Here is a 26,215-nt window from a genome sequence, read left to right on the forward strand (position 1 = left end):
AAGTCCCTCCTCAGCTGCTGCATGCAGATGGAAACAGTGACACACACATGCACACACATGAGTGGTTTGTGTACATCATCACATGTTTTGCCTTGTGTTTGATGGCTTTTGTGAAGGTCACTTTGGTGATGATGTTTGTTGTTGGTACCTCAGAAGCCTGCCAGCATGGCTTCAGCTTTCGTCTGCCATTTAATCTTAACTCAGATGGCGTGTGCCATGCTAAAAAAAAAAAAAAAAATCAAACAAAGTGAATCAGGTGCCTGAATGGTAAAATATGTAAAAATGCTGGCACCATTCTATAACACAATTATGAAGCTGACAGAAGAATATTGTCATTTGATGACTAAAAGTGAGGCTACTGACATAAATTCAAGTATTGTAATATAAGTAATACCTTTAAATAACACAATGCATTGATGAAAAAGACTGGATAGACACAGAACTCATACAAAGTTTTTATTTTTCATTATTATATATCAATTCACAAATATTCCAGTGATTAATTTAACTTGTAAGACATGTTTTAATTAAATCACAACAAAATACATATCAATTGTGGCCTGTTTTACAAAAACAAAAAATGACACAGAGGGAATGAGAACAACAGAAATACAATTGAACATATAATGCTCTTAGGAGAAAGCTGAGGTTATTTTCATCTACATAGGTGCTAGTTCCTTTGTTTTTGTGTATTTGCTGCTTTTGGAATAAAAAAAAGAAGAGGAATTTGAGATACTACACAAATGCATCTCTTTCTGATATTTTTGTGGGTGTCGTTTGAGAGAGTTTTGAGATCTTGGAGCTGCTGGTTCGCCCTGAGCCTTGATAATACTGCCACGAGGGTTGGTAGTATCCGGTGAACGTTCGTCCCCTGGTGCGAGGGCTCATGTATGTGTGTCCTCCATACGCATATACCACTTTACTGTAAGACCAAAACATTGGAATGAATACACCAGCATGACATTGGTTACCAGAGAGAAGAGGGATGAGGATGGATGATCTAGATACCTTTCAGGGCAGATTACTCTGTAGACTGTCACAGCATAAAACAAAGCCCCCAACAGGATTAAGAAACATGCAACCAATCCAAGAAATATGGGAGGTCCAAGGTCATACCTGGAATATTGTAGGTGTGAGAAAAGAGATCATGATACATTGTGAATACTGTATGCAAATAACAATCTGTTTTATATATTTATTGTGAGGATAAAGCTGGAAATGGATTTAAACTATAAGTAAAAGGGTACCGCAAGACTCCTGGCCCTATACTCTCAGCAAAGGTTGTCCTGGCGACCCTGTTGATGTATAAGCAGTAGCCAGCGAGATCTGACACACCTGTGTGCAGAGGTTTCGTTGATACCAAGAAATAATGAGGGCAAAACATTGTCATTTCCAAAGACAAACACATGTGTATGTATGTTCTGTACTTACAACCAACAACGTGAAAGACTGCTCCAGCGAAAAGCATTTTGTCCTTGGTTTTATCAGCTCCACCGATGTAAGTGCACTCCATCCCAAGAAAGCAAAGCACAACGGCAAAGAATCCAAGAGTTAGCCCACACATTAGCAGTCCCCGCACACCCTGGACGAAAGCTGAGAGAAACGAGAAGAGTTCAGGTTTGAAAGGTTTAAAAGAAATGTTTGAGTTTCTCTCACAGAGAAAAGAAGATGATGTTTATGTCAAGTCATGTGGATCCACATTTTAAAAAAGGTACAGTCAACAAATACCAACTTTACAAAGCTTGTGATGGTTTTCTCAAACTTTGGTTGAGAAAACCGCCACTTTTAGTAGTTTGTGCACAAACAATTAGTAAAGATTTTATTAGAACTGCAGATTAAAAAAGACAGTGAAGTTGAATCATTGTCTTTGTAGCAAACATTGCAAATTAAAAGATGCTTAACCTTTGTGAACAGTGGCCACTAGGAAATGAGGATAATGTCATTATGCTGGAATAGATGGTGACAGTTACACATGTAGAGAAGTCAGCTGAATTACCTGCTAATGTAAGTATTAACTAATGTTTGAGATCAGAAGCTACAGGCCACACCAGGCCTGAGGTGATAAAAATATCATTATCAATGTAAGGGTAAATTTTATGAGTTTCAGCTTTTCATTTGAAGGACAAGTTCATGTTATTTCTTCTTTCAGTGGTCTCAGTGTCACTGTAAGTGCTAAAATAACCCTCTTGTCATTGGGAACACCTACTCACACAATGAAAAGACAGACAATAGAAACATGTTTGCTGAGTTATATACAAAGACACTTACGGGTGACTGTCCACAGCACTGGGAAGTCTCTACAATTGGTGACAGCTGTAGAATCAGTGAAACAATCCTTCCACAGGTTGGACCAGTACCAGGCCACCCTAATGATGAAGGAGCCTCCTTGACCTCCCAGCTGGGTGATCCTCCAGTAATCCATGGCCATAGTGCACAGCACAAACACCCATCCCAGTGATGAAGTCAAAAAGCCTAATATTTGTAGCAGACGTTTATCCATGTCTGAAGCGGCCGGTGTCCACCGAGTTGGCTAACAGCTCAAAACAGAAGCATTAGACACAAGCAGGAGACACTGTGTTTGACACTGTGTGCTGTGTGCCATAGTGTTGATGAGGGCTCTGTACCATTGGGTCACCTGTTTACTGTAAACTGCAAAGTGTGCCTGTTGCTTCAGATATCTCACAAAACTTTCAGCTTCCTTTTTAGGTTCTTGTCCCTATTTGCACCCTGGCAACAACACATTTAATAAACATCATAGAACGATTGTAAAGACCTATAAATGTTTACCCTAATGAAAGTCCCTAAGTAAAGACACTAAACTCACTGGTCTTCTTCAGAGTACACATAGTGGTAGAGACTGCTGCCCTCTGCAGACAGGAGAAGGTACGACATCATCAGCTGACAAAACAACACAAGACAAAATAAAATTTGCTGCAATTGAGATTCATCTTTTTAAAACTTGTTTATTTTCTAGTCACATTCTACACCAAGACAGTGATCCCATCATTCACTACACATTCGCCTAACCACACAATGACACACAATGACAAGGTGCAGCCCCCCTGCCCTCCCTTTTTTTTTAACTTCTTCAACTTTCGATTTTTAAAATCATAGTTAATGGTTACGTCATGTTAAACAAAAAACCTGTGTCTGACACAGCTTTAAGTGTTGTCATTACAGATTAACAGCATGCGTGGGTTACTTACAGTTAAAGATACAACCAACAAAGGAAACGTCTTACAAAATATCACAAACTTTATTGCCCACTATGGACCAAATGTTTTTAAGATTATAAAGATATTCAATGCACTGTGAAATGTAACTGTCAAAGGCAAAATTTGTGTCCAGTGTAGAAAATATAAATTCTCTGATATCAGAGAGTAAACTGTATCATACACGTTCAAATTCATACCTCTGAAAGAAACGTGTCAGTATTTTAAACTTAATTCCAAGTCAGACAGAAACCTCCAGGTTTTTTACACTGGTCTGTATCTTTTAGACATAGGATATCTCTTAAGACTCACCAGTGGCTTTGACCGAAAGTGTTATGTATTCACATCGCTCAAACATATACATTCTTATCAAAGTGCTGAATCCTGGAGGAGTTGCTGTAGTCTGGAGGCGGCCTCTGGTTTACAGACTTTGTCTGCCCTCTTGGGTAGGAGGAGATATGAGAATGCGAGGCAGTGCCTTTGTAGATATAGTTTGCCTGACTCTGGCTGTGAAGATACAGAACACAGAGTCATGTGCACAAATCAAATACCTCGAGAAAATTGAAACACACAGTTATTCATAGCATGTATATTCTTCATAATGTAAACACATGTTTTACTTGTACAAACCTTTTGGAAAAAGAATCTGCAATAGAGAAACAGAGCATGCTGCCTCCAAGGATACAAAGGATAGAACCTGCCCAGCCAATAAAGAGAGCAGTGCCCAGTTCATACCTGCAGACAAAGCATGAATGCAGCAATATTTCTTTATTGGTGAAGCCACATTTAAATATTTTCAACTTTATAAAGTCACAAGGTGCTTACTTCTGTGCAACAAACATTGGGTCAAAGAACTCTGATGTTATCCGATGAGCGTACAGGGAGCACGCTGACAATGAGCAGAGGCCTGAGAACAACAAACAAAGGACGATGAAGATCAACAGAAAATGCTATTGGAAAAGTAATAACTCAACAGATTTACTATACTTACCACTAAGAATGAAATTAACACCAGCAAAACAGGCAATCTTGGCTTTGTTCTTGTCAGTTCCACCGATTTTGGTGCATTTCATTCCAACAAGGGCAAATATGGAACCGAAAAACCCCAGACAGATTGCTGCAATCATCAGTCCCCTGCACGCCTGGATGTAACCTGCAGACATAAAACAGAGGTCAACTTGTCAAGTTGAGGGTCAATAGTCAAAATAACTTGCTGTGCTGTTCCTCCATTCTGTGGTTTTGACTTCCCCTTCGAATCTGCACATCGCAAGGTCAATGAGTTATTGACCTCTTGGCCAATTTACACATTAAGCAAGAAATACAATTTGTCACGAGTGACCATAATTGTTTTCGAGCACCTTGAGCGGTGACTGTCTTGGTATGAAATGTCTCATTCAGATGTGATTTTTGGTTTAATATTACCTTGGAGGTCAACCCCTGAAACTAGTCAGCCATAGTAGAAATTGCCTGAGGGTCCCAGTAAATCTCCTTTATAGCTTTCAGGCTCTGAGAACTAAGGCTAAACATTGACATATTTGGAGGTAAATGAGTTGTTCCTTGGAGATTTGCATTAGATTTTAGAGTATCTATTAGTCCTTATTCGTAATGAACCTCAACTTGCAACTTGTATTTTCTAGCAAAATATGGTGAGAGGCAAAAGCTGATTTTGACCTTTTCTGAGGCACTAAGATAATGAAGATGAATCAGCTGAAAGAAAAACTACAGATACTACCTTGTGCTCTTAAACCGAGGGACAAAGACAGAAACTTGCGTCAAAGTTGAGCTAAGCCATTAAAAAAGTTCAAGAGACAAACACAGTGGATGGCAGGAAATCCAAGCATTAAAGCAGAATGAGAAAGAGCTGACCATCCAGCGCAAGCATCGAGGGAAAGTCTTTGCAGTTGGAGATTCCTGTTGAATCAGTGACACAAGCCTTCCACAGATTGGACCAGTAAGTAGCTGTGGTGATGACTGTTCCATCAAGTGAGGACACCTTCCAGTAGTCCGTTGGCAAGGTGGAAGACACCAGCACCCACCCTGAGGTGGACAGTACAAAGGCCAAGATCTCCTGAAACATGCTGGCCATACTCCAGAGAAGACTCCTCCACACGACTGAGGCTGGTAAGGAAGTTGGTGGGACCAAAAAATTGACCAAAGGTGCCTTGGCTTGTAAAGTTTCCTGAAAATGTAGCTTAGCTCTGCACTGGTGGGTTCAATGGATAGGCTGTGATTGATAGTTAATGTGTTGCGGACTGTTAAATTCTGCAGGGAGGAGTTTGGTCCTGGACTTCAACAAGTGGCCAGTGGTCTATTATAGTGTCTCCCCCCCCCCCCCCACCCCACCAACACAGTACACGTCACTGTGACTCACAGAGAGAGATGACAGGGACTGGGGCAAGTGAAACTTCCGGATGTAGAAAAGTGTGATGACGCCAGTAAAGTCATGAGTGACTGTACGCATGTAAAATGTATGAGCAGCTGTAGGGTAGCCTATGTGTGGCTAGCAGTGGGTACTGTGACCGCCACTTTGATAATTTCATTTATAAGTAAAAGATGAAAAAACATTTCAATAAAAGCAGGAGTTTTGCATTCAAACCTCTGAAAGTAAAATTAAATGGGGTAAACACACACCATTAATTCTGAGGTGTGTGTCTTCAAATGTCTTCACCTGTAAATGTTATGTTGTCAATGGTAATGGGGTAGATTAAACCAGCAGTTCAAATAGTATCCTGGGCACAGTTGGGCTTATGATAAATTGAATTGGGACTTTTTGACTTTTGAGATAAGATGAAGTACAGAATCTACCCCCCACACCTACCCCAACCCCTACCTCACTGCCACATGTAAATATGTTCAACCTCAAATAATGTTTAGATAAATTGTTAAGAGTGTGTTAACACTGTTAACTACAATGCATTGCTATTTCAAAGAGCAATGCATACGTTTTAAGTTTAAGTTTAAGTTTTAAGTTTAAGTTTATTTGTCCCCATGGGGAAATTTGTTTTCACAGGCTGCACAATGAGAGACAATACATCACAAGACAGACAATGGTATACACAACATACAACATCCACAGCACCAGTGACAACATACAGTACATGACGACACAGTGAAACAGCAGACAGACAGATTCAATATTGGACAGACTGATCAGCGGGGGCTGCTGTTCAGGGCCGCTATAGCTGCAGGGATCAGGCTTTTTCCCAGGCGAGCCCTCCTGAATTTGAGGGTTCTGTATCTTCGTCCTGAGGGTAGTGGGGTGATGTATTTGTGCAGTGGGTGAGTGGTGTCTTGAACTATGGAGTTTGCAAGGCGGTTGATGGATAAAGAGATTAAAAGAATGTCACGGGCAAACAGCAGTTTTTATGATGTGGATTACAGCCCCATCTGGTGGCTGTAAATGCTGTGGATAAAGTTTCAGCCATTTTTCTGCCGCCACCATCAGATGGAGCTGAGAATCCCAAAGCATTTTGTCACCCAAAATTAGCATGGAAATATGTTAATTGTAAACTAATTTAATGACGGTTTCACAATTTATACTGAAGATTCCCATTATGTGCCAATTTGAACTGGAATACTCTCAATAAATTAGACAAAACAATAAAGTGACCAAAAAGAAATCAATGAGAACAACAAGTAGCCACTTACATGCCTAACTGATAAACTGAACTGCTCAATATATTGATAAAAACAAGAGGGATATTATTGATAAGACAAACCAAATTCCTTCAATACTAGTTAATTACTGCAATCACAATACATAAAAGAAAAGTAATGCGATTTGATCAAGTGTTGTTTAGATTAGAATACTTTTCTTTCTTATTGGCCCATGACTGCCTACATATCTTTGTTTACTTGGCCTCTGCAGAAGCTTCAGTGACTCAGAGACTCTCAGTTTGACATTTCCAACAAAAGATTACACATTTGCTATAGTTAACGTGTGATACATAATCTGGAACTGAAATTATCAACTGCTTTGATAACTGAGTTTCTTCTCCCAATGTGCATTTACAAATTCCATTATATCTGAGTATATCTGATCATAAAAAAGACAATGATAACTATGTCACTATAAGAACAGGCGTAACTTGATCAGATGTGTTTTTTACTTCTAAGAAAAATTTATATACACAGTGTGATTCTCCAAAAGGGTTAGAAAAGACACAATTGGTTATCTTTTTCAAAGAAAAAAAGACAATTAAAGTTTAATTGTTTTTAAGATACTCTAAAGATTAGCCTATTCCACATGATTGCAGAAGTGGTCACTTGTATTACAATTTACTAAGTTTTCAAAGAATTTTCGCGACACTTGAATGGATTGTGATGCATCATCGACATCTTTCAAAACCAAGGAGATACAAGGAGATTCCTCACATGAGGAAAACATCATAAAGCATCTCCAAACATAGAGTCTTACCACAACTTTGTAATATGTTCACAAACTTGATTCATCATGGGTAACATCTAGCCTACTCCTTGTTTCAAGTTAGTAACAAAGACAATTGCGTCATGCACAGGTGTGAGAACATGCAGATTGTTTTTGTGGTAGTTTTGACCCTCTGAACTTACCATCCAGCTGAAGGATAGTATGATGTGGTCGGCAGTGCAAAGCTCCGATGGCGTTTCCAGCACAGTTTTTCCAAAGACCCTGAAGCACCCAGGTTGCTGTGATGACTGAGGACGCCCGGCTGGTGACCTTCCATTCATTGGACACTGTGGCACCAATAGTGGCACCAAGCCCAGCCAAGCCACTGAGAAAAGCCAGAATCTGCAAACCTGACATTTGGTGGGTTAAGATATGTATATTGTCAATTGGTAGATTCAAGAAAAAGAGAAGAAATAAAATCGCCAGAGGCAGGCAAATTACACTGTGGACATGTGTTTCACTGAGATGATTTACAGAGAGGATGCTTCGCCTTCATCTCTATTGGTGAGGCATAGCCACAGGTGTCTGAGAGTGACACAGTAAAAGAAAGTGTGAGCTGGCAGTTAGTCATTACGTTTTAGCAAGCAGTATTTGAAATGCCCCTTTTGTGTGTGCACGTTTTGGTCCAAAAATAAGGCCAGGTGTCATATTAACATTAAAAATAATACAGAAGCAATCAGTAATCCTAAAAACAGGAAGCAATGTGGCAAAGTCCACTTACTGGTTAATCTATTTCTGCCCAAAGAGTCTGGCAACAGGATGAATGATTGCCAGATTATATGTTAACATGGTGTTTGTCATCATAGCCACTGAGTGTGTGTCAGTTTCCATCTAAATCAGAAAAATAAAAACAGAGTGAGCTGGCACCAATACTAAATCAACCTACTAACTAACTGACATTGACACTTGACAAAACCAGACACTAAAACTGTTGAAAAGTATCCGCAGATTACCTGGGCTATGACACTGCCTATTGATGTCCCTTTAGCATCTTTACCTTCCAACCTGTAATTTCATGGAAAAAAAGTTTAGAAATTAGCCTACCTCAGAAAGATACATTTGTTAGGAGACTAATTCTAATACTTAATATTTTGAGTGTGCCTACTACTGAAGGTTAGGAGGCCTGACATAGGATTTTCAACATGGACCTGCAGGAGTGGCAGTGAGTTGCAGCAGACCAGTTCGTGTGCATGCTTTTGTAGTAGGCTACTCTCACATCATACTGCATAACAGGCGCACGATTAGGCTATTCATTGCTGTATGGAAAATATGTGTTTAGGCCAAACCAGAGCGATCGCTCTGGGCCAAACTAACAAATAGGCCTTCATAAAGTCTCTTGTTTTGTCATGATTCACCACAGTGAGATGTTGCATAGAAGGTTACAATTGGCAATTTTTAGTTTATTCTAAGAGAAACAAAGTAGGCTACAACTAAGGTGGCGTAATCTGTTGTTGTTGTTGTTTTTTACAAGCGACAAGCAAGCCCATATTCACTTAGCAGACTGGTAAGTTCAGTAGCCATATACTTTCCAAACAGAACTAGGTTTGCATTCAACACTGACCTCCATTTTGTAATGTATAGGAAAATGACAGGAAATTCGATTTTTTTTTCTGACCTATGTACTGGGCCGACTTGGCATGTGAGGTTTACTCTAGACTGGGTTTACTTCAGGCTTGGGGTTGGTTTGTTGACGTCAGACCACCATCCGGTTATCTCGACCCTGGAGTCGGCCGCCGAGGCTTTGCCAACAGCAAGAGAAAAGAAAATATTGGTGAACAAGAACATACACACGCCGAAGACGCCCATACCACGCAGTCTCTCTGGTCGTACCTTACCAGCCTATGTCGGGTCAGGTGAACAGGTAACGGTGTGACAGACAGCCAGGCAGCTACCTCCATGTGGACTGCGGTTGCCTGTGTTGATTGGCAGAGCAGAGCCATTAGATAAGCCCGCCATTTTAATTTCAAATTTCGACGACCAAAAATCACGATGGCGGAAGTAAACAAACGCCTGTAAACGGTTAGCCTGTTAGCCTACGGTGTTTCAGCCAATAATCGGACTAAGTTTTACTATACTTTTAACCATGCCCCACTCTGTCTTCAACCACCTGCACAGCCAGTCTTCACCCACTCCCTCACCATGAAAGAAAAGTCCACAACTGGACTGGAAGGTAAATGGAAGGTTTTGAGGTTAGCCTACTTTATGATCAGAGAAGTTCAGTCCAGCAAAGTACTTGGAGCGAAAAGGTTTTTGATTTGAGAAGTTCTCGATTTCTTCTTGTTTCATCTCTTAACAATGTGACCTAGTATATATATATAGCCTAACTTACACAACATGCATGCAAATAATGTTTGTAGCCTAGGCTATATTTCAAGGTAGATAGCCTATCTAAGCTAGGGAAGCCTTGTTGTAGGCAAACTGTTTTATATGCTCTATGTGAATTTATATCAGTAAAGTTTGTGTCTGTGTGCAAAGTGGGCAACATCTATTGAGGAAAAACAATAACTCATTTATTATTAGAAAAGATTTTATTTTTTGTGGAACCAAAAAGAAAACTTGGGCAAAGCAGTCCAACAAACTGTTTGGCTAAATGTCACAATGTCATTTGGAAATAACCTTTGTAAAGCTGTAAAAAATAAACCTAGTTGAGAAATTCAATTTTGTGCATGTGGAAAACTACAGTCTTAAAATATGAACAAATGATATCAGAGCTGTAGTTATGATGCAGGCACCATCTGTAAAAAGGCACGCACTGAAAGAAGTGTCAGGTGTAATACTGTGTTGTAGGCAGCTATAATGTTTTAGCACACACCAGTTTTAATGGGTTTACTGTGTACAAACATTTTAAACCTTAACAATGGTGTAGCTAATTATAACAATTAAACAACTCAAAGAGGTTGTACACATTTGGATGAGAGAGAGGATGGAGTTTGTGGGTAGTGATGGAGACCTGTCTCGGCCAATACCCGCTCAGTGGGCGGGGTTACGCAGCGTCCGGCTCACCTGACAGCCAGACCGGCTGTGCGTGCCCCGTAGTAATCCTGTCCTGGATGTTGGCAGGTGTAAATATTGACAGACATAGGAGTTTACAGCAGCCGTCCTCTTAGTGTTTTCTTCCCCAAGTCTTAATCGATACCCACCGGCCACACAGCCTGCGGAGAAAGTCTTCAGGTTACTGCTGGGGGGCATGGAGCCTCTGCGGAAGGAGGCGAAGGATAATCCGTCGGCTTCAGCTAATCTTCTCTCCAAGATTTTCTTCTGGTAAGAGAAAACCGGCCTCACAGTGACAGCCGTGTTTGACATTAATTGAATGGAGAGCTCTCCTGTGTGACAGTCTGTGGCCGAGAGAGGCTGTTCCTGGGTGTGATAGCAGGTAGATGCTGAGCATCCGTCCATGCACTACTCGCGCATGGAGCAGAGAGCTCAGGCTGTTCTTTTTCTTTTTTTTAACCCCAGCAGTCTGAAAGCAGAGCAGACAAACTTCTGGTCGTTCTAGAGTAGCTAAGACGAAGTTTCGTTAATGACTGGAACTTCTCACAGTTATTCTCAAGAACTTTGTTTAACGTCGTTTTAAAACATGGCAACTGTTCTTCTTCTCTGTAGAAGATGTGATAGTGCTGTTAAAGTATAATTAGCCACATTAATCATACAGTAAAATGGAACAAGACACATTTTATAGCCTAAATAGTCCTTCAGTTTTAAATTAAATGTTGCATGTAGCTAATTGTAAATGTGGGTTGTTATTGTTCGTTTCAAGTAAAAGATTCTTTTCATGTTTGTCCAGTAGCTATTGATACAGTATTTAACCTTGGAATTATAATGCCATGAAATGACAACTGCATCTGTTTACTTAATAAATGCACCACTCTCCTTCACTTACATGAATGTGAATGTCAGTTATTTCAATAATACCTACTGCACATATCTTTTTATGTGCTTTATTTCTAGCTGGCTGAATCCCTTGTTCAGAATCGGATACAAGAGGAAATTGGAGGAAGATGACATGTATGAAGTTCTACCAGAGGATGCATCGGATAGACTCGGGGAGGAACTGCAATGGTATAACATTAAAGATCTCATCTTATTTTTGTTTAATATTATTTAGGCTAATTGCCTGAATTTTAAGCTTATTTAATGAAGGCAAACACATTTTCAATTTTCTTTTTCTCAGAGTCTCTTCCATATAAAGCAGTGACTGAATAGTCTCAGATTCTTGTAAATTCAGACGTCATAGTAATCTGTGTTTTACAGAACAACAATCTTTAACATGATGCTGAGCAGAACAATTCACTGTTCAAACCTAGTCAGCAGCATGATTTTGAACTCAACTCATATCCACTATCACTGAATCACTTGTTTCATATTTCATTACAGATTACACAGAAAGTAAGCTACTATGCTTGTCCTCTTTGAACAACTCTCACACTGAGAATACCAGTCTGCAGCCCTTGCTGATGCAGCCTTGTAGGCATGATAGTACCAGCCAGGCTCTTGGGACCATGTTGCCTTAACAACCCCACTTTAATGCTGGTGTTCACTTCCAGTTCATAGGTTTTCAGGGGAAACACACAAAACCACCCCCTGGCTATTCTCAGCATTTATCTACATCATAGTGCTTTTGACAAGGGAAAACCTTATAGTAAACTTATAATAAAATCTCTCTTACCTGCTAAGCATGAGTTCTGGTTATATGACCAGTACAGGTGTCAGATGACATGACATGACATGTGTCTCTGATTTAGATCAGTGAGCCTGTTTTTGACATCCACTGTCACATCAAGGCTTTTACTAATTGCTTGCTTGAACTTTAAGTACCTCTGAAAGATAATGGCAAGTGGATATGGATTCTCTCTGACCTGGGGCCACTACCAGAACAACTTTAGTGCACAAACTGTTGTGCAGACAATAGTGGGAGCTTTACTCTCATAATAAGAAGTCATATAATGACCACCTTTCTGCATTAGGAGACGATCTCAAGAGGCAACCAGTGATTTAGAGTGACCCAGCACTTCCTGACACCTCTTAGCCTTGATCCTCCCTAAAGAGAAGAGACCACCCCCTCTGAGGGAGTTTAGCATCAGAGTTGTTTTTCTGTCTGGAGATGAACATGGTTATTTATAGATCATACCTCTCACACTGTCACATGAGAGGGGGCTTCTCCCCCACACTGATCATACTAGAGATTCATGACAGGGCAGATACTGTCAACTACAGTGTATCTGTCTGGGTGAACACAGTATAACTCAGGGGTACTGCTCTTTGGAGCCCTTTGCGGTGGCACTATGGCAAAATTGTTCAATATAAGTGTTCAAGTGGATTGGTTTTTTAGGCACAGACGCTTTATTGTGTGAATTGTAAGTCTGGGGCTTGAGGGTTGATCAACACCAAAAATAGTTAATTACTAAAACTAACCATACATAATGACACTACTGCTTAACATAGTTGTATTGTGTAAAATTGTAGCAGCGAAGAGAGTTGATTTAGTAGTGCCTCAAAGTATGCACTTGTTAATGAACATCCACAAAATAATGTGTGTATTATGCAACTTGAAACATATAGTAGAAAGAAATGTGTCCTCTGATTTCTTTTGAGAAGCATTCACCAGTTCCCCTTACTGTCCTGGGTATTGCCAGTGATTCTGTATTTTTGAGTAAGTTCTCTTGGTTAAAAATTTGTGACAGGAGGTAACCATGGTTTTTCTTGTTAGGTACTGGGATCGAGAAGTTCAACAGGCAGCGAAAGAAACACGCCCACCAAATCTTGCCAAAGTTCTCATCCAGTGCTATTGGAGATCATATTTATTCATTGGGATATACATCTTCATCGAGGTAGAGTGCAGTCACACACATTCTACCCACACATTATCACTGAGCATATTAAAATAAATCTCAATTCTTAAATCAGCACTTTCCCTTACTTGCCTTATGTCTCCTCCTCCTACCAGGAAGTTATCAAAATAATTCAACCATTGCTGCTCGGGAAGCTTATTGAGTACTTTGAGAGTGATGACCCCGACATCACTGCAGCAGTCTATGAAGCCTACAGCTCTGCTGCAGGCATCGCCCTGTCAACCATTGCCCTGGCTATCCTTCATCATCTTTATTTCTACCATGTTCAGCGAATGGGCATGAAGATCCGTGTTGCCATGTGCCACATGATCTATCGGAAGGTCAGTCAGTAATGGCACATCTATATATGATTGTCATCCTCTGTCACATTCTTGTGGTCTTTATAACTTGATGTGACACTTTTGTTCTGCAAAGGCTCTCTGTCTTAACAGCACAGCACTGGCCAGAACAACCACGGGACAAATTGTCAACCTCTTATCTAATGACGTCAACAAGTTTGATGAGGTGATTAGCTGAAAGTGTCTTTTATGTGTATTTTCTATTTGATGCACCAGTTCATTTATCCAGATGGTAACATGGCTATGTTTTCAATATTTTCTCACAGGTAACATTATACTTGCACTTTTTGTGGATTGGCCCTTTGCAAGCAGCAACTGTGATAATATTGTTGATGTATGCAATTGGCCCATCATGCCTTGCGGGAATGGTTGTCTTCTTCATCTTGATGCCAATACAGACCATGTTTGGACGTCTGTTCTCTACACTCAGGTTGGTAGTCTGATGATTTCCTTTGAGCACTGAAAAAAACCTCTGTTGCACTGGTGCCATTACGGTTGCTTTTATCATTTTAGGGCTGAAACAGCAATCCTAACAGATGAAAGAATACGTACAATGAATGAAGTCATCTCTGGGATCCGTGTCATTAAGATGTATGGATGGGAGATGCCTTTTTCTGCATTGGTGGATGAGATCAGACGGTACAGTAGATCAGTTTTTCTTCATATCTTTGTCTAATATCTGTGTCTGTTCAGTCATGAAGTATTATAATGATGTATTTATGATTTTTTAAAATTCAAATTAATGTGAAAAGAAGTAAATGTTCAACGATTGCCTGCTATTAAGAAGTAAAAAAAAAAAAAAAACAATTCTTTTGTTTGCACCTTGCCTTACAACTGGTCATGTATGATGCTCTGTCATTGTACAGAATGGAGATCTCCAAGATCATGAAAAGCTCCTACCTGCGTGGCTTGAACATGGCATCTTTCTTTATGGCCAGCAAGATCATCATCTTCGTCACCGTGTGCGTTTATGTACTAAATGGAAACGAGTTGTCCGCTAGCAGAGTGTTTATGGCTGTTTCCCTCTACGGGGCAGTCAGACTCACCATTACGCTCTTCTTTCCCTTTGCCATAGAGAAGGTCTCTGAAACTCTCATCAGTATCCGTAGGATTAAAGTAAATATGCTGCAGACAGACGCCATATTTATACCAAGAGTGTGTTGGTTAGTATCTATGAAAATTGAAGCTTTAACTGTGATTCTTCCCTCAAGAAATTTCTTCTGCTGGATGAAGTTGCTCCTCAGCATCTGGGACTCCCTGTGACAGAGAAGAAGGACTGTATGGTGAAGATTCAGGATTTGATATGCTACTGGAATAAGGTGAGGATGTGTCCCTCTTACCCTTAGAGTTATCTTGAATATGAATCATATGCAGCAATCCTGACAAGACCCCTGGATGTCTTGGCTTAGATATTGCCATGTGCTGTACACATTGCAAATCAATGTTCTCCAGGGAACATTGATTTTTAGCTAGGCTATATACAGTAAACTTGACTTTAAGTGACTTAGTTCACATTCGTAGATGGCCATGTTTCAGTTCAATTGATTTTTGTTACAGATGCTAGATGCTCCGACTTTACAGAACGTGTCCTTCACCGTGAGGCACGAGCAGCTCCTGGCAGTAATTGGACCTGTAGGGGCTGGAAAGGTGAGCTATTTTCACTACTGTCAGATTTATAGTCATGCACACACATGACCATAAACCTGAGACATATTGATAAAGTTTATATCATTAAACTTTATTCACCAATAGTTTCAGTTTCAGCAGGTGTGGTGTTAGTGGCAAGTTTTTTTTTATTCCAGCACTTTAATGCCATTCACAGTGTCCCTGAGGACATTACATTTAACTGATACAGGGCTGACTATTTTGATGTATATGATACCAAGATTCTCTGCAGTGGTATGAAATTGAAAGCATTTCCCATTCAAGAGATTTTATTTGGGAGATTTTCTCAAAAAGAAAAACAGTGTGACAATAACTAGGTCAGCTACCAGGGGCGACTGAGGTACAGTTCAGGAGAACAGTATTTGCACAAAAGGTTTTATCGTCTTATGGTTGCTCAACATGGAACACACTACCGCTGCTAATAAGAGAAAGCTCAACAATACGTAACATTTAAGAAACAGCTAAAAACAGTAAAAAGCATCTGTGAACATTAAGGGTAGTCTTATCTTTTATTTCTTTTATTTACAACCTGTTGACGCACTTTAATGAATCTCAAATAGCACTTTACGACAACTATGGTAGGATAAATGCGCTTAAATTTTTTACTATCCTCCTGACTAATGCAATGATTATGTGATGTACTGTACTATGTTTACCATTTGTTTTGTCTTTGTCTAAATGTAATTTTATTTGTTTGTGGACAATGGGACTACGGATGGAAATTAGCTCTCTAGCTAAATCTGGCATATTTACATCAAATAATTGTTTTTGTATGTTCATGAATATGCATATGAGTCCCATTTCAAATAAACTAATAGAATAAATAAATAAAGCCAATGTGCAGGTAGTTAGAAAGATGCTGTTGAGTTAGAGTAGCTTGTATGTAAGCAACAATATCATACAGTAGGTACAGTGCAGCACTTGGGATACATAGCTTAGCATGTTGTGCCTTGTTTTTAATTACTACATGAATAGAAATGTAATATGTGGTTTGACTGGTCTGGGAGTTTTTTTTTAATAACTATTTTACCATTACTTATGTGAACAACAATGTAGGCTAAGCTAATTACCTTCTCGTCTCAGTTCCATACTAACCAGAGTGGTGTGAGAGTGTCTTTCTTTTCGATCTCTGAGCAAGAGAGTGATTTTGAGACTATTTCCCAAAATGTCAAAAATTGTTGTCTGTGTTTGTGCATGTCAGTCTTCACTCCTCAGTGCCATCCTGGGAGAGTTGAGTCAGGAAAGTGGTGTGGTCAAAGTGAAAGGAGAGCTGACCTACACTTCTCAGCAGCCCTGGATTTTACCCGGTACGATTCGAAGCAACATCCTTTTTGGCAAAGAGCTGAACCCCCAGAAGTATGATAGAGTTCTGAGAGCCTGCGCCCTCAAGAGAGTGAGAATCATTTCAAGTCATGTTCTTGATAGTCATATGCCCCGTTGTATTCTTGTACTGTGTAGGCCAGTGTGTTATTTTAGTTTAGTACACTTAACCTGTAGTGATCTCAGTGTAAATGTGAATGATTGGTAAAGTTGCCTTTGGCCTTTGGTCAGGACATGGAACTGCTGCCAGGTGGTGACTTGGCAAGTGTAGGGGACAGAGGGGCCAACCTCAGTGGAGGACAGAAGGCAAGGATCAGCTTAGCCAGGTATGTAGAGTCACTACAAAGTGATGCATTACTGTATGTCTTTGATGGTGGTGACAAGGATGACCTGAATATGTGTGTATTTCAGAGCAGTGTACCAAGATGCAGATATCTACCTGCTGGATGACCCGCTCAGTGCTGTGGATGCTGAGGTTGGCCGCCACCTCTTTGACGAGTGAGTCTTTTTTCTGATCTTTTCCTTGGAGAAATCAAGTGTAAAGCACATTTTACTTAAAGGGATAGTTCAACATTTTGGCAAATTGGCCCATTGCTATAATCGCTATAGTCATAGCAGTAGGTTCGTTACCTTTATTTGTCGGTGTAAGCTATTTTTAGAATGGCGAAGCGGAGCAGCAAGCCGCTCAGAGATACGCTATGGAGGCTAAAGGAATTTCTTGGCTTCCCTCATCAAACTCATCAAATACAAAATCCCAAAACTCCAAAATGCTTTGGTGGACAAGTTGTGACCTGCACAATCACCACGCTATGAGATAATAATGGAACCTCATTTACCTCTAAAACAGCTCCGTCTCGTAACGTTCCGTTATTATCTCGTAGCATGGTGATAGTGCAGCTCACAACTTGTCCACGACAGCGTTTTGGAGTTGTTGGGTTGTGTATTTGATGAGTTTGATGATGGAAACCAAGAAATTCCCTTAGCCTCTATAGCATAGCCCTGAGCAGCCTGCTGCTCCGCTCCGCCGTTCTAGAAATAGCTTACACTGACAATTAAAGGTAACGAACCTACTGCTATGACTATAGCGATTATGGCAATGGGCCAATTTGCCAAAATGTTGAACTATCCCTTTAACAAGGTATTCATCATAATTGATTAAAAAATTACATTATCATCTTTTTTTTTTTTTCTTCACAAAAATATTTGTTATACTCAGGTGCATTTGTGGAATTTTGAGAAAGAAACCTCGCATCTTGGTAACTCACCAGCTACAGTATCTGAAGTCTGCAGATCGAATAGTTGTTCTAAAGGAGGTATGAGCATGTGTTTATTTGTGTGTGATTTCATGCAAAAAACAAATTTTTTGAAATACTTTTAATCATGAGTTACTATTTAGTGTATAATTCTACCATTCTTAACAGTGTCTGCTTTATAGCATCACTAATGTCTAGTAATTCTACAATAGCTCAATAGTTTTTCAGTGTCTCTGCATTCAGAAACTATCTTTTGAGTATCAAATGCCCCTCTGTTGTATAGACTTGCAGGCAGCTTGAAAAAGTTTATGGTTACCCAAGGACATCAACTGCAGTTTGTTTGGGTACACAGCTATTACTGTATAGTGGAAGTGCTGACCCAGTTTCAAACCACGAGAAGAATAAAATGTGCCAGTTTCTAGATGCCTTATTGGTTGTTTTGCACAGGACTCACTGTAAATTCAGTTCAATAACTGGTTTCTGGCGATTGGGTGTCAGAGGATCTAAAAAACACCATTAACTGTTGGATGACATTGCTAATATGTTGGCAACCAATTGTCTTCAGTACTGAAGTGAGACTTCCAGCTCATTATTACCCACTGGAACTGTGTTGAGCTGTTTGTTCAGTCCAATACTCACTGATGTTTTAGTTCTAGTTGGCTTTTCTTTGACTCCTGAGAAAAATATTGTGATATTTGGCTCTGTAGATATTTGCTTTGCTTTAGTGTTGTTTGATTCTTGGCATAACTATAACTGTGTGCATGTTGTGCAAGCTTTTATTATTTTTCTATGCAGAAAAAAAGAAAAAAAGAAACATGGTCTGTGGGTTTACAGCACCACAGCACATATTTTAGTTTGGAAAGAATAAAATGACTATATAAATTGGAATAGTATATGACATTGAATTACAGATTTTGAGTATTTGTTAAGTAAACGATAATAAAAACCCATTCCTTACAGAGCCACAAAATGCATTTACTGAGCTTGTACTTGCCTGTATAACATCAGTAAATGTGACACAAATTTTTTACCTTGACTATATTTTTCATATATGAACTGTGATTAATGTTTTCCACAATTTTTGTACAGCTCTCCTTCCAAAGTGTGATCATGTACCATAAATGAACAGTCTATGATAAGAGGTTAAAAGTTACATGTATAGACATTAAGCAAAACACCCGTAGACTCCCATGTGTATGAGTGTTTATCAATTGCTGTGCTGTAACTGTGACTCTTTTCTCTTTGTGTTAGGGCCATTTGGTGGCACAAGGGACCTACAATGAATTGCAGGGTTCAGGACTTGACTTTACGTCCCTGCTTAAGGAGGAAGAGGCCCAGGAGGAAGACAGGCAAAGCACAACTCCCATCCCTGGGACTCTCTCTCGCCTTAACCATACACTATCTGACAACTCCATGTCCTCCATCTCGTCCATGTCGTCCTCACGGTGCTCTTTGATTGAGGCAGGAGAGCCACTTGCAGTGGTAGGCATATATTTCTTACACAAGCAGTCTTGAATGGTGGCAGGTCCAAACAGTATAGCAAGGAAAGCGCCTGTTGTTCATCCTTTTAGCCACTAGGGAGCAGAAGATACTCACCTTTTCTTCTTCACTATGGCTTGAGTTGAAGTGATGCTGAGTGACTGGTATTGACACGAGTGTCTATTTGTAGGTAGGTAGGCAACCAACAGAAGAGGAAAAGCGCTCGGAAGGAAATGTCGGCCTGCGTATGTACGTGAAATATTTCATGGCAGGTGCTAACTTCCTGGTTCTCTTGGTCCTCCTTTTACTCAATGCTTTTGCACATGTGAGTTTATTTCTTTGATTATTTCGGTTTGTGTTTTCTGTCAGTTCTGGAAAAATACAGCACATATTCCCTCACTTGTGGGTGAACTTTATGCAAAACAGACTGATCTAATAATTTATAGTCAAAATAAGATGTTGTGTTATATGTTATGTGTTTGTTTGTTGCTGTTATAATTAATGTCGTTTTGTGTTTTTGTTGTTGTTTTCATGTGTAATATGATATGAAAAAAAAGATATGTTTATTTTTCTATGGGCTTGTTTTCATGTTTCTTTTAGGTTACATTTGTTCTGCAGGACTGGTGGCTCGCTTGCTGGTGAGATTTTTGTTTCTTTTACATCCTGTGAAAAACACAAGGCTTGTTTTCAAAAAAGAAAAAAATACTTTTTTTTTCAGCCAAAGCAAACATTTTTTTTAAGACTTGAAGTGGTTGATAATTTAATAGAAGACTACTGAACCAAACAGTTTTTCTTGGTATTATCTGTCACTTGTTGAAACTGACCTTGTGCTTCAAGATAGAAGGAATGTGTTTGTCTAGTACCTTCATGTTGCAGCTTTCTTTCTTCTTTGTGTTTACTTGTCCTTGTGGATTTTTGTTTCTTTTGTGGCTGACTTGCAGGGCCTCTGAACAGAAGCACATCAATGTGACAGAGCACCTCAATGGCAGCTTCCCCCAGCAGCTGGACCTTGACCTGTACCTAGGTGTTTACGCAGGTGAAGCTCACCGAGCGCACATAGCTTTTTATGTACTGTGAGGCTCTCAATACGCAGCAATTCAATGAACAGACCCACAGTTCTTTGGCTGTGGCCCAAGGCCTTCAAGGCCCAGTGTATGTGTACATGGGCCTCAGCTGTACGGGGAGATAGCAGTGCCTTTCTTGTTCGCTGCTGTTGGATTGCTCTGATTATCTCCCTGTGACTCCAACCCTTTTCACTCTCTCAGGCTTTGTATCCACAGTGAGAGATCAGCATTCAAGACAAAAAAAAGGAAAAGCATAATTGAAGGAAAACATAAAGCGGAAGACACATGTTTTTGCTCAATAATGCCATCTAAAATGCATAGCTAATCTCAGAACAAGCATAAGGACAGCATGTGTATTCTGATGAATTATTTCTCTCTCTGCCTCTCTCAGGTTTAACAGCCACTTCGGTTGTGTTCGGCTTCGTGCGCAGCTTGCTCTTCTTTAATGTCCTGGTGAGCTCAGCCCAAACCCTGCACAACAGCATGTTCAATGCCATCCTCAGGACCCCAGTACGCTTTTTCGATATCAATCCAATTGGTAAGTGGCTCATCCCAGTGTCAAGTTTTTTGAATAACTGATGACTGGTAACTTATGTCTAACGTGGTCAAGGTTATTCAGGGATGATGAGCTGATTTTGAGACGAGAACATCCAGTTTCTGTGGAAATTGTTGTAACATCTCACCACTAGAGAGCAGACTGTTACTTTGTCATGTGTCTGATCCACTTCACAAACATCCAAATGCCTCCCCTCTAACTCCATAGTTTGTCATTGCTATCAAGTTGCGTGTGATATAATAATTCACACGTTCAAATGTTACATTTTTCATACAAAACTCATTATAAACAAATAAGAATCAAAAGATTTTATATAAATATCATCATATCAAAATGCATGTTAATATGTCCACAAATAGAATTAATAAATGATAAATGTTAATTAGAAAATTTTATATCCATAATAATTTAAAATTTAGTCAAACAAGCTTAAAGACATAAACAGTTTATTGGGTGTTAAATTTCACAGTGACTGAATTTGTATCGTACAAGTCGCTGCTGAGAAGTAACGCCTGTGTAACCAAGAGGCCAAATCCGTCAAAAAACCTTGTAATACGCCTTAATATTTGGCAATAATGTTATTTAAAATCAGCAAAGAGAGTACTATCTTTCTTTTTTTTGTGAGCCCAAACAAAAAAGCAAACAATCATATTGAATAAATAGTGTTTGCAGTAGATCTTGGACAGTGTTGTGTTTGGACTAGAGTGCTGTTTAAACACAGATGTATTTGTCTTGCACGCTGTATCAGAAATCTTTGATTATTTCATTAGCTTTGTAGGCTGTTAGCTGCTGGGTCAATGGAGTGAGCAGATGGACATGATTTTAAAAGTGAGCAAACACTTGTCTGATGTTACTCAAGCAGGGTTGCTGGTTTGTCTCCAGGTGTGTTTTGCACCACTTGTTTTTCCCGTATAGAAACCAATAAAACTGAAAATAATTAAAGATTAATTTGAGAATCGTTTGCTTGAACGTTTTGCTCTTCGTGTTATTCGGTGTCTGGGACTTGGGGGCATTAATTAAAGACCTCTTTTAATCAGGTGAAATAATGTCACTACAATCTGTCATTCATATCCAAAGTCAACTGTCAAGTGGCCCACTTTGATAACTTTAATTTTTCTGGAGCATTGTTCACCTGTCAGCAGATAATTACTCAGTCTAATCTCTTCATAGTGACATGCATGTACGACACAATCAGCTCGGGTGGGAATTCTCAACAAGAAGGGAACTTGTGTCTGTATAATGAGTCATAATAAGCTGCTAACACAAGTCTAAATATGATTTGAGGGTGTTCAGGAGCTTGTGGTTTCTACTGGCATTACAAGTGGGTGTAGCGACAAAGCTTTCTTTTGCAAAGCCGTATTTGGAGCAAACACCACAGGTCCGTAATCTTTGGGCTTTTGTTTTTAGTGCTGCTGCGGTGTTACGTATTGGACTACCTGACGGCTTATCTGGGTGTGCCTTACTTGGTAATCTGCACACAGGAGAAGAACAAACACTTTGAATAATGTAATAATCTGTTTAATAGTGCAGTAAAGGAGAGGCTTAACAGACACTGCTTATCTGATTGCTGTTGTGCTGCTATCAGTAACCATTGTATGACCAGTCCAGTCATTACAGCTTGGCCTCCAGGCTTGCAAACAACACTGTGTGTTTGACTGGATTTATAGAAAACTGTCTCAGAGACAGTTTCTTTTGTCCTTTCTCCAGTCAACAGTAGATTAAGCATGAACCTGACCTTACTTTTACCCGTGCAGTATGAATACGTTTTATTTAATAATGCTGTTTTTTTTCCTGCTGCTATGTATTATTTTGAAGTGACTCATTCACTTAAGTGAAACCTGGGGAAAAAAAAAAACAGCACAAAGACAGTTGTTGTCAACTCTGCCGGTTTCTCTTATTGCCTTCTCTTACTTCCTCCTTCTCTGTCAAAAAAATTTTTTTTCAGCTCTTTTATATAATTAACTGTCACCTCCATCACAGCTGCTTCCACATCCACTAGTGTGTTGCCATAAGTGCGAGCAATTTGTAACCGTGTGTGCCTACATGCTAAGGATTTGACAGCTGTTTACATGTGTTAAGTGATAGGTGCGCTGCCGTTGAACAGGCCCAGTATTTGATAGCTGTCCTCAGAGTTAAAGGTTACCATTTCAAGCGTCACTGCACAAAGGTCTTGGTTGTTATTCTGTGAATGCGGTTTATAACAATAGAGTACAGCAGCGGTGAATTATGATTGATGGAGAGGCATTGTGGCTCTTCTGTATCAGCCACTGAATACCTCTGCGCCATTCGAGTCATGACTCTGTGTTATCTTTTGTGCTGTGTTGAGATAGTTGATTTCCAAGTTAGAGCTTTTGGTGATTAAAACCTTTATGTTTTGCAACAATACTATTTGATAAGTTCAAAGATAGTGAGATGATGTCGATAACACGGGCTGTTATTTCCTCTATTTTTAAATAGATTTATAAAACTTAATATATTCATGTCTCTCAATTTCTGTAATATGTACAGTCTTATTACAGCTGTTCATCCTAATTTGATCCAGTTAGAGCAGCATAGACAGCGGTGGATGTGTTGAGCTGATGTTGATCCCTGTAATTTAGTGTCATTGAGTTGGCTAATCCCCTCAGAGACTGCAGGCCAGGGCTTCAGCTCATCAGCACAGTCAAGGAGTGGCGTTTCAGGCAACACACACACACACACACACGCACACACACACATACATTCACACACACGCCTCTGCTGTCCCCCTTTCACATCCAGCATAGTGGGCCATCTCGGTGCTGGGTGTCACTCAGTTGCTGTTGACGCAGGGAACTTTAGATCTTCTGTAGTCAGTGATGTGAGATTCTAATTGTGTCTACAGAAGCAATGTTTTTAATGTCTGTATTTCAGGTCTGAGTTGCAAGAGTGTTAAGAGCAAAGTGGAGGAAGTACTGCAGAGAGGATGATGATATCGAAGTGTGTAAATTGAATGTGGAGATGGAGCCGTGTGTGTGTGTGCAGTATGGCTGATAGGGCTCCCCCTCGCTCGGCACTTCCACTATTTAATTGCATGAAAGGGAAGGAGAGGAGATTGCAGGAGCCTGGCGGTGTGAGCGAAGAGAATGGATTTAGAATGTATTAGTATTGGCAGCAAGGTGCCGGCGGTGGGAGGCTGCCCCAGGCTCCCGGGCCCTTCATGGAAGTGCAGGTGAGCTGTGCCACCTCCAGCCTTGGCAGCCCCCTCCCCAGTATTCCTTCATTATCGCACTTGCCTCACTGAAAGGCCCCTCCAACTGCACAGGGGCCCACACATGGAGCGGCTCTGAGTTGTCCCCTTATCTTGATGTTTACAGGGAACAGCGATTTGCCACACGCCCCGCTCTAGCCGGACCCCACTGTTCCACTTCTTTAAGTGTGATTGGGGGCCCTGCTCAACTAATATCTCCACCTAAGGGGCCGCCTTAGTTGGGAGGGCTTGATATTTCCTGAGCCTGAAAAAGTGGTGCAAATCACCCCTGGAGTCTTAAACCATGAGAAATTGTTTGATACTAATGCTGCTGATATCCTGAAACGTCTATACCCCTCTCTACACAATAGGTGATATTGTTGACAACCACCCATAGTGATTGAAGCCATTGTCCCACTCCGATCTTACCTCATAGGCATTTCCATGCAGTGAATGTCTTTGTGTAACTGCATCACTGTAATGTATCCCCTCTATAGTCTGCGCAGGATGGAGATGGGTCTTTACTTCATCCCATCTGAAACTCTGTGTTAACTGAGCCGCTTGTCAAACAGCTGATAGCTGACTGATGTTCTCTGCTCGAACACCCTCCAACCATGGTATGATGTAACCCAGAGAAACCTATCCTTTTCTTATTGGCATTGTTTGCCAGATATGCATGAATTTGGGTCATCTATGGCTTAGACAGTAAAATTACATAAAATATTATTGGATCTTCCACAAACACAGTTTGACAAGTACTCCCCCCCCCATTCCCAGACTAAAGCTGTGATATTCTTCACTAGTATAGTAGCAGCTCTACCCCCTTGCTTGAACCTTCCCCTCGGGATGTCTGTATGCTAAAGGGGCACTCACACTGTGAATAAGATTAGTCTGCCTCCAAGTGTACAACATGCTTACGCCACTTGACTTTGAATCAGTACTGATTTGGAGCATTGCTGGGTTGTTGCGGGGAATAATGCTCTGGCTGCGTTTATGCAATGGCTGTTATGGGGAGCCCGGCCTCGTCTGCATGCATGTTTTTAGGCGGGAGCGGCATTTTGGATAAAGCTGTAAGCTGCTTACGGCCGTGGAGAGAGGTGATTACAGGGCCCAACTCTGTAGGACTGACTGGGAGGCTGGGAGGCAACTTTTAGGTCAGTGGTGCCATGGCTCCACCAGAGTGCCATACCACCACACTGTGCCAAAGTGCCTCGCGGCCTTTTACCAAGTCCTTCCATGTATTTCAGGGCCTCTTCTGTCAGCCTAGATAAACTCATTGACATGCTTGTGTGTTGGTTGGTTTCTCTTTTATTGGGGGTTAAAACCCTAAATGTGTGAGTGCTGCTTTATTTACATTCTCCAGACAGATATTATTGTTTGTTTGGTAATGTGTCACTATGAGAGACAATAGGTCGCTTAAGTACAGCACAAAACATTATGACGCTATTTTAGAAATGCATTGACAGGGAATATAAACCATAGAGGACACACAACACATCCACAGCTTAGTCTTGTCTTTTAACTTGAGCCCAGCTCTTACTGTGGCAATGCTGTCACTGCTCTGGTACTTTTTTTTTGTTGTCTGCCGCTGAGAGTCTGGGGGCTTCCTTCAGGGACAGAGATAGAGAAAGCCTTTCTGTCTTGCCTGCCTTTGGGTAGTCTAGTGTGGGGATTGGCTATCACTGACCCTGCAGTAAATAGTGTGTGAACGCAGCTGGAGTGTAATCTTATGTGCTGTGGGATCAGAATAGGGGAGCAAAGTTACTAAAGGAGCGACAATAAAGGGCTGCCACAGCACCTGCAGAGTACCAGCCAAAATAATGAACACCTGAGCAGATTGGAGGC

General features: G+C 40.4%; 3 protein-coding genes across 4 annotated transcripts in view; 1 reads left to right on the plus strand and 2 right to left on the minus strand.

The window, feature by feature from the left end:
* Positions 1–735: 735 nt before the first annotated feature.
* LOC311004238 (claudin-10-like) lies at positions 736–2,509 on the minus strand (the record flags this gene model as incomplete). The annotated part of the gene is made up of 5 exons (XM_083996193.1): positions 2,269–2,509; positions 1,432–1,593; positions 1,248–1,335; positions 1,009–1,116; positions 736–922 (listed from the first exon to the last, which is right to left on the minus strand). Exons 1-5 carry the CDS (start codon positions 2,498–2,500, stop codon positions 736–738), a joined length of 777 nt encoding a protein of 258 aa, XP_083852319.1. The 5' UTR covers positions 2,501–2,509.
* A 1,053-nt stretch (positions 2,510–3,562) lies between these two features.
* LOC311004624 (claudin-10-like) lies at positions 3,563–5,298 on the minus strand (the record flags this gene model as incomplete). Its single annotated transcript, XM_083996758.1, has 5 exons — positions 3,563–3,715; positions 3,839–3,947; positions 4,038–4,119; positions 4,204–4,365; positions 5,079–5,298. The coding sequence occupies 5 exons, from the start codon at positions 5,296–5,298 to the stop codon at positions 3,563–3,565; spliced, it is 726 nt and encodes a 241-aa protein (XP_083852884.1).
* A 5,370-nt stretch (positions 5,299–10,668) lies between these two features.
* LOC311004648 (ATP-binding cassette sub-family C member 4-like) overlaps positions 10,669–26,215 on the plus strand; it is a 36,413-nt gene continuing 20,866 nt past the window's right edge. The window contains exons 1-19 of one of the 2 annotated variants that reach the window (XM_083996809.1): positions 10,669–10,899; positions 11,587–11,697; positions 13,346–13,466; positions 13,583–13,807; positions 13,902–13,991; positions 14,092–14,255; positions 14,339–14,464; positions 14,692–14,941; positions 15,037–15,144; positions 15,383–15,472; positions 16,692–16,883; positions 17,042–17,136; positions 17,222–17,308; positions 18,027–18,123; positions 19,315–19,545; positions 19,733–19,867; positions 20,143–20,180; positions 20,484–20,578; positions 20,998–21,144. In XM_083996809.1, coding sequence (XP_083852935.1) covers positions 10,826–10,899; positions 11,587–11,697; positions 13,346–13,466; positions 13,583–13,807; positions 13,902–13,991; positions 14,092–14,255; positions 14,339–14,464; positions 14,692–14,941; positions 15,037–15,144; positions 15,383–15,472; positions 16,692–16,883; positions 17,042–17,136; positions 17,222–17,308; positions 18,027–18,123; positions 19,315–19,545; positions 19,733–19,867; positions 20,143–20,180; positions 20,484–20,578; positions 20,998–21,144 — 2,476 coding nt within the window. In that variant the 5' untranslated portion in view covers positions 10,669–10,825. Of the gene's footprint in view, positions 10,900–11,586; positions 11,698–12,857; positions 12,913–13,345; positions 13,467–13,582; positions 13,808–13,901; positions 13,992–14,091; positions 14,256–14,338; positions 14,465–14,691; positions 14,942–15,036; positions 15,145–15,382; positions 15,473–16,691; positions 16,884–17,041; positions 17,137–17,221; positions 17,309–18,026; positions 18,124–19,314; positions 19,546–19,732; positions 19,868–20,142; positions 20,181–20,483; positions 20,579–20,997; positions 21,145–26,215 lie in introns of those variants that run through there. The other variant, XM_083996810.1, reaches the window with a different exon arrangement.

Source organism: Trachurus trachurus (assembly GCF_905171665.1).
Source record: "Trachurus trachurus genome assembly, chromosome: 21".
Classification (NCBI taxonomy): domain Eukaryota; kingdom Metazoa; phylum Chordata; class Actinopteri; order Carangiformes; family Carangidae; genus Trachurus; species Trachurus trachurus.